The 8,807-nt window shown below is 51.2% G+C and overlaps 1 protein-coding gene across 1 annotated transcript; it reads right to left on the bottom strand.

The window, feature by feature from the left end:
• Positions 1–2,440, bottom strand: LOC136493887 (indole-3-acetic acid-amido synthetase GH3.8-like). The gene is made up of 2 exons (XM_066490018.1): positions 1,843–2,440; positions 1–1,739 (listed from the first exon to the last, which is right to left on the bottom strand). The coding sequence occupies exons 1-2, from the start codon at positions 2,277–2,279 to the stop codon at positions 341–343; spliced, it is 1,836 nt and encodes a 611-aa protein (XP_066346115.1). The 5' UTR covers positions 2,280–2,440; the 3' UTR covers positions 1–340.
• Between the last annotated feature and the right edge of the window lie 6,367 nt (positions 2,441–8,807).

Raw genomic sequence — 8,807 nt, 5'->3', positions numbered from 1 at the left:
TGGCACGTTAATAATACTCACATGTCCTTGTTGGGATAGAACTCGAGTACTTGTACTACTAGCAACGGCATCACTCACTAAACACTGCACTACTAGTGATTAACAACACCTTGCAGAGTGTTCACTCACACCCACATTACATAGCACGTACTCGACACTCCTCTCTAACTCCTCAGGAACGACTGGCCTAATAATTAACACAAGCATCATATCATCACTGACACGACCAGAAAACCAAACGCTGATACTACTACTACGTGCGACCAACAATCAAGTGACGACGCTGCACCGCGGTCTAATAAGCTTAATTAGCTGCACGATGTATCTGCCGTCGTCTACCTTAGTCGGACGACGAGCGGCGAGCAGGAGCAGCATCTGGCGCCCAGTGCGGCGGCGACGGGGAAAAGTGGCGCGACACGACGCGGGAGTCGAGCAGCTCCACGATGGGCGGGAAGGACACGCAGCGGGGCACCTTGTACTGGTTGATGGACGCGCCCCGGAAGATGGCGTAGTCCATGAGCTCCTCGAACGTGCCCGACCGCACCACCCGGATCTCCAGCGGGCCAATGGAGCCGTCCGCCACGCGGCTCTGCCGGTACACCGAGTTGAGCGCCTCCTCCATCTCCAGGCAGCAGCGCTTCAGCACGTCGCCGCCCACGGCGGCCTCTGCGCCATTGGTGGTGGCCAGCAGCTCCCAGTAGATGACGTAGTGGCCCGGGATGCTCCGCGTGCACGCGTGGCTCGTGTACTCGGCCACCGCCGCGCCGCGCTCCCGGAGCAGCGCCGACGCGCGGTCCACTGCACGCTGCAGCTCCGCCTCGTCGGTCTTGTCGGACTCGATGGAGAGCAGCACGTTCTTGCGGCGCACGAACCGGAACTGCGGCGCCGCGTTGTGGAAGCCCGCCACCCGGAGGATGTCCCCGACGCGGTACCGGTACAGCCCCGCGTACGTGGTGATCACCAGCTCGTACTCGCGCCCGACCTCCACGCGGTCCAGGTCCACCAGCTGCGCCGCCGCCGGCGGCACGCCGCTGGCCTCGTCCACGGGGAGGAACTCGAAGTAGCCCATGTTGGGCATGATGGTGTAGCACACCTCCGACGGGTGGCACATGGGCCGGAGGTTGAGCCCGAAGTAGCACTCGGAGGAGGCGTACATGGTGCACGCCATGGGGAGCCCGCCGCTGTAGTACTCCAGCGTCGGGATGTACTGCTGCATCGCGCCGGTCACGATCACGTCCAGGTACCGAGTGTTGGGCCACACGCGGGTGACGATGCCCGCCCAGTCGCCGCGGGCGCACTCGGCGCGGACGAAGCGCGCCAGCTCCGGGTCCGGGCGGCGGAGGACGCCCGCGACCGCCTCGCGCACCGACGGGTCGGCCACGCGCGGGGTCAGCGACCCGCGCTCGACGTCGTCGGCGAGCTGCTCCCAGTGGAGCTGCAGGAAGCGGATGGCGCGGAGCAGGCCCGACGCGAAGACGGCGCCCACGCGGAGCACGTCGTGGCGCTGGCACAGCCCGCACACCATCTGCGCGTACATGCTCTGGAACGCGTCGGCGCAGAGGATGGCCGCCGTGGGGCTCGTGTAGTCGTGGTACGGGTCGAACGGCCGGTTCTTGAAGTGCTCGCTCTTGTAGTAGCTCGTCAGCACGGGCCGCGCCGTCAGCCCGCCGGGCGTCGTCGTCTCCGACTTGACGAACAGGAAGTAGAGCGCCTTGCCCTTGTCCAGCCCCGGCACGTACCTGTCAGTCGGTCATCAGGTTACAATTGCAATCGATGATCAGTACAAATAAAACTGTCTGTCTCCATCGTTTCGATGATGAGCACTCCTACTGATGAACTTACTGGTTCATGACGGGCATGAGGAGGCTGTAGAGCAGCTGGCGCCGGTCGAGCTCTTCCTTGATGGTCGGCATCAGCTTGCGCTCGCCGGCCGAAGTCCCCGAGCTGGTGAGGAACTCGGAGATGGGGTGCGCGGAGAGGATGGGCGAGCGGTCGCCGTTGGCGATGCGCTGGATGTCAGGCTGCAGGTCCTCGTAGGTGACGACGGGCACCCTGGCGCGGAAGGCGTCGCGGTCGGTGGCGCCAGCGAGGCCGCAGCGGGCGAGGTACTCGGTGCCGGCGTTCCGGGCGAGGATCTCGGCCAGGACGCGCTCCTGCACGGCGTCCACGTCGGAGGTCATCTCCTCAATGAACCTCAGCTTCTCGGCGTCCTTGTCGCTGCCCGCCGCCGCGGCAGCCGGCGGGGACGTGGCCGCGGGCATGTCGGTCATCACCGCCATTTATCCGAATGAGATGAAATGGGATCCCCGATCGATCGAGCCCGCCAGGAGAAGAAGGAACAGGAGCAGAGGAGGAGTTGGGTGAGCCGATCGAGCGCTGGAAATAGATCGATGGCGTGGCGATGCAATGGTGGAGTGTAGGGCTAGCTAGGAGGAGTTGCTGTGTGATGCCCTGATGATGGGTGTGGAGGATGTGGGAGCGGAGGAGGGCGGTTTATATAGTTGGGCTGGAGCCGGAGGGCACGAGGGTGACGGCGAGGGGTGTCGGGTCCGGGGGCGGCAGGGTGGGGACCCGTGTCGCGTCGGGACGTGGGCAACAGCCCGGCAAGCCCGCCCACGTCGGACCCGGACAGGTCATGGCGCGCCCGGCCTTGCTGCGTCGCGTCCGCCGGGAGGGGAGGGCCCGGCGGCCCCGGCCCCGGCCGCGACAGCCGATGCGGCGCGCTTCACGCCTCGGCAGCGCGGCACGGCAGCGATCTCCTCGTAGACCTACTAGGTACTGGCGGAGGGCAAGGGCTTCGTTCCCTTGACCATGCATTGTGCATTTGTGCTTGTGCGCTGCTGCTCCTCGCCTTCTCGTCTCTTGAGCGTTTATCTCGTGCCGCCCGGATAACATGGGACGTGTTCAGGTGCGGCAGTCCCAGTGGAGTGGCGTACAGCGGAGCAGAGCCAGCTATCCGTCCATGATGCCTGCCTAGCAGCTAGTCGGCATTCCAGAAGAGGAGAAACAGCATTGGGGTGCACATTCTTGCGCAGAAAGAGGAACGCGAGATTTTGCTTGCTGCGAAATCGCACTGCTGTGCTGCCGGCAATGGAGAGAAGAGAAACAGAAGAGGACAAAGCAGTGTGTGCTCTGCGCTGAAGATGCACCGCCACTAGTACATTCGGAGGAATAATAATGCCAGCCAAGAGGAGACAGGCACCAATGAAGTCCGTCCACTCTGTACGTCGTCTCTGTGTGGTACACTGCACTGCACTGCCCTAGTAGTACTTTTGTTCAACTAATTAACGTCTTTAAAATCTCCTACCAAATTAAATTCCAGGCGAGGTTTTTAAATTATACTAGTAGTAATCCTTTAGCAATTTATGAACTGAATCTCAGTCAGCATGGCCGTCCATGTTGCTGCAGTACGTAGTGCAGACGCAATTATTATTGTGTTTCTGCGCATAACCAACGGTTGACGGTCATCTTCTCCGTGGGGGATTAGTGGCCGGAACGTGTCAATGGATGACAAGGGCGGCCACGGGCTTTTTGTTGGTCCTTTGTTTTCTCCCACGACCACGAGGCTGCCACGACCAAGAAGACAAGAGACTAGCTGTGCGCACTACCACGAGGAGACGAGAGCCAGTACACACGGCGGTCCGGACATGCCCCCGTCGTGGTCATGCCCGGCTGTGTGCAGTTTCTCAAAAGCCGTCGACACAGGACTACTGGTCTCAGAAAATGTCCTCCACCTCGACGCCGTTTCGTGTTGGTGTTGGTGTTTGCACTGGCTACTCGTCTCAGTTGCTTTCGTGTCTGTCAGTACGTCGTAGCTGCGGAACACGTACGACTGTGCTGTGACAGAAATACGACGAGCTATCACCATACCATGCATCTAGCTAGTGCTGGACTGCTGGTGAATGCACGGTGGTGGAATGCGTGCATGCAGTGGTGTCTGCCCCATGATGCAGTTGCACGTCGTTTTCACTGCAGACCGTCGACGTCGTCTCCACCGACGAGCAAGGCCGGAGAAGATCGCCGGCATCGCTGTCTCTCCTCCAAGGTTTAAAATAGTGGGCTATTGCAAATAGCGGCATCTTTTTTCCAGAAGCTATAAAGCTATAGCGTAGCTATAACGGAGCTATGATAGATAGCGGTTTTTAAGAAAATCATAAAAATCAAGTAATTATTTTATAAAAACATAAGAATCGTGAAAATTACTGAACACAAATATGTTTTCAAGGCTTTAGGAGTCTAGGAAATATTGTTTAATATGGCATTATAGCACAATTTGTCAGACTCAAGTGTTCAATTTTCTAAAAGATCAACTTAACAGCAAAAGATAAATATATAATAAGTAGATTGTCACTCTAAAAGCTAAAGTTGAAATAGCGGCGCTATTTTAAAGTCACAGCTAATCAATTTAGCGACGTTAAAGCATAATATAGTGGTTATAAATGACATAGCGGAAAAATAGAAATAGCGTAGCAGGAGCTCTCTCCAGAGGCTATAGCGTTGCTATAGCCAGCTATTTAAATCCATGCTCCTGTGAGGCACGCTCCTTCTCCGCTGAGACGAGTTCGCGGGCGTCGCTGCTTCAACTACAAATCCAGACGGAACAAGAACAGGCGATGGCGTTCTTCACACCGATGAAGAAGAACTCACGAATCACGGTAACAACCATCGAGAATGAGTTTGTCGATGTTTCCCTTCCTCTCGACACCTGTCCTTGCGGTTGTTTTTCTGCAGCCTTGCGACCGAACCGACGGCCGGCGGTGACCGTGGACCGCTGCGCCTAGCGGGCCCAAGCGGAAGGGCACGCGTGGTCCCGCGGCAGGCGGCCTCCACGCCTCAGCCTGGCGCGGCCTTGCGCCCGCGGCCGGCAGCCTCCTCGCCCCGTGGCCGATTCCCTACGGTCGGAGGCGTCTGCGCCTCCAGCGGCCGGCGCCCCGGGCATGCGCTCGCGGCAGCGGCCCCCGCGGCGGCCAGCCCCGCGCGGCCTCTGGGCCGGCAGCCGGCGGCCTCCGGCCCCTGCGCTCGGTGACTCGCGGCCCCGTGCCTGCGGCGGCCGGCTGCTCCCGCGGCAGCCCCGTGTGGCCTGGTGCCTGCGACCGGTGGCGACGACCGGCTGCTCCATGGCTTGGGCGACAGCGGCGGCGCCCTCACGATCGAGGAGGCCCGAGGCCGAGCGACGTTTCTCGAAGGGAAACTGTACGTCCGCGAGATTGGGATTGGGAAAGGATAAGGTTGTGCAGATTTGCACATAAACCATTTTCCTTTCTGTGAATTACATGATAGTTCTAAAAGATTATCAATGTATATTAGATTTATGTTGTAGCCCTCGGATACATTGCGCAATATATTGATAAATGCTTGTTTTTAGAATTTACATCTAAATAAACTATGATGCACAATATTTGCCTTGTGTAAATAGATGATTTTTTGAGACATATCGATCCTCAGAAATTGCATCATAATATATAATTGTAGATAAATTTACTATTGTCATGTTTAGATATGTTTTTTTGTGTCTATAATTTTCTGTTTTAGTCATGAACTCTTAACAATATTAGTATAGGTAGAGCTTTTACTCCTATACTTTGTTTGCTTTTGAAGACCAGAAAATTATTCATGTCTAACAATTATTATTTTTTCTTTGGAAAATAGGTTTGCCGAGTGTATTTTGAAAAACACTCGGCAAACCATTTTTTTTGCCGAGTGTTAAATTTGACACTCGGCAAACCATTTGCCGAGTACGCAATAAAAAAACACTCGGTAAATAGCTGTTTGCCGACACACAGATGCCGTGTGTTGTATGCTGAGTGTTACACTCGGCAAAGCAGTTGCCGAGTGTTTTTGGGGCACTCGGCAAAACTACTGTATCCCGTAGTGTATGAACATTTGCAAACTAAGACTTGTGATAATCTTGCAGAGATATTCACAGAATCTACCATACTCCACATTTCTTATGTGTTGAGTACATTGGTATGAATTTACTTCGAGGTTTGCTAGTATTAGTGGGAGAATCTCTCTGATTAATAACTTATTGCAAACATCATATTGCACTCTTTTCTTTGTATGAGTTTTTCCTTGGGGTTCCTCATATAAAATTTTTAATGAGGCAATATCAACACAAGGTTATGTCATACCATCCATTTTTCCCACAGGGATTTTTTGGTGGATGATATTGGGACATAAGATGCATTGTACTCTTTTCTTTATGTGAGTTTTCCATTTATGGTTTCTCATATAAAGTTTTTGATAAGGCAATGTCAACACAAAGTTATATGCTTATCATCTAGTTTTCCCCACCGGGGTTTTTAGAAGACGATATTTGAAGCATACTGACCCTATGGTCAAGGTATTTTTAGACTAAGGCTTTGGATTTATCTCAAAGGGTCTAATAACATTGATGATTGTATATCATGGTGTTTCTCCTTATTTTTTCCACTAAGTTTTAAGGAGTTTTGCCTGGTATATCGGTATTACTTTGGTTTTTCCCACATGGTGTTTCAAAGATTCATAAAGATGCATAATAGACTAACAGTGAAGACTATAAGGAGTTAATTGATCAAGGGGGAGTGTTAAGAATTATTATTTAGTGATTAATTAGGGATTAATCCAATGGATGTCTTTTCACCCCTCACTCTTTCACACTTGTAACCATCCATATAGATCCTATATATATATGTACACACTGTTCATTGATAATAGAACAGACATCATTTTGCATTATCGATCTGTCTGGCTCTCTCCACTCTTAACAGATCTGGTGCGCCGGCCGCGCGCACCGCCCCACGTGCGGCCACCAGCGGAGCGGCACCATAGTACCCTAGATCTGAACATCACTGTCGGTTCAAAAACCCACTTCACTGCTGGATTTTGAACCGACAGTGACATACCGGCAGTGATGTTGGGTTGACATCACTGTCGGTCCTTAAAAACCGACACTGATCTATAGGAAACAGTGTCGGTTGCTGGATCCACCCGGCAGTGTCTAGTTGAACAACACTGCCGGTTTGTAGTTCCAACCGACAGTGACGGTTGCTTCAAGAGTGTCAGTTCTTGGCTCAAGCCAGCAGTGTTGAGCAAGCCTACACTGTCGGTTTATGGATCAAACCGGCAGTGTTGTCGTAAATATCAGTGTCGATTGGTGGATCGAACCGGCAGTGTCGTTGTAAATATCAGTGTCGGTTCATGGATCAAATCGGCAGCGTTGTAGTAAATATCAGTGTCGGTTCTTGGCTCAAACCAGCAGTGTTGAGGAAGCCTACACTGTCGCTTGATGGATCAAACCGGCAGTGTTGTCCTAATCATCAGTGTCGGTTCATGGTTCAATCCGGTAGTGTTGGGCAAGCCAACACTGTCGGTTTATTTCTAACCGGTAGTGATGTTTACGACAACACTGCCAGTTTGTTGCTAACCGGCGGTGATGCCCCGTTCGTATATTATTGTTTTATAATTTATTTTAATTTATATTTTTTCGTGGGATCAGGTTTCGCTTTATATACGCTACGTAGACGACAGGTCCATCAATATTAAACATTATAAATGTTACGGTTACAATTCAAATGTTCTTATCCAGATCTCGATCCCTCAAAATAAAAAAGAAATGTTCTCGGACTTCTTACAATAATCTGGCAAGCCGCTCTGGACCATACTGGTCCTTGTACTTCACGGATTGTGCAATAAAAAATACTCCATCTTTTTCCAATACCTCAGCAAAGATGAATTTTGTCAGCTCCGATTGTAGTGCGACGATCTCCATCTCTAGCAGCCTTTCGTGCTTAAATTTCTTGCGCTGTCGTTCAAAAAAGATGATATCCAAAGAGGAACAGTAAATCATTTTATTGAATTATTAACAGACATAAATGAAATGGGGATTATACACACCAACTTATCGGCTTCTTTCGATTTTCCGCCGATGTAGCGAAGCATTGCCCACATTACATAAAACCCGCATTCATTGTTTCCCGCCGGCTGTGATAGGTACTTCCCCTCCATTTCGACAACCTTGAATTGGACCGGCTTCCCACCGATATGACTTCTTTGGACACTGAGCAACATTAAAAGGAGAAACATTAGAAAGTGGGTATGTGTGATTAGAAAATAATATGTTATTAGGATTGCTTACTAATTCAGCACTGACACCAGTGCATCCAGATGATGAAATTGTTTTTTCTTTGAGTCCCACACCTCGAGCAGATTTTTGGCAAGATTAACACAAATGAAGACGAAATGGTTGCTGCAATCACAGAATCCTAATTATCGAATAATCTTAACAAAAAAAGAAGCATAAAATTAAAAGCCGAGAACATATACTCGTAGTTGTAGGCTAGAAGTATGTGGGTTTTCTTCTTCATCGTGAATTCGTCAAAAATAGCAATCAATCTCTGTTTCAGGTCTTTCATATCACATCCATAGAGGCCTAGACATGTCCTCTCATTGACTTGCATGGGGTCCAAGAAGCCTATGTAATCCCATTTGCTTTTTAGAATGCAAAATTTTGCTATACACCTACATAAAATCATGGGAAGTGCTCAAAAGTTAACAATTTGTGTCTCGAGAGAGTAGTTAATTGTAATATCATGCGTGTAGGGTACTTACATAGTCCACAGCATCAATAGTTGAACATCGAGATCATGTTTCTGGTATAGCTGGAACAAGCACTCCCACTCGACATCGAACTTCTCTTCTTCAGGATAATTGAAAACATGTGGCGAACGGATAATAACCTCAAAACCAAAGCTGTCCATCTCTGTTGCTTGAGCCATGTAATATTCATGTAAATGGCGCATATATGTTGTCAGATTTTTAAACTCATG

This window comes from Miscanthus floridulus, chromosome 1 (genome assembly GCF_019320115.1).
Source record: "Miscanthus floridulus cultivar M001 chromosome 1, ASM1932011v1, whole genome shotgun sequence".
NCBI lineage: Eukaryota > Viridiplantae > Streptophyta > Magnoliopsida > Poales > Poaceae > Miscanthus > Miscanthus floridulus.
The sequence above is the reverse complement of the archived record's forward strand: the minus strand, read 5'-3'. Positions and strand labels throughout refer to the sequence as shown.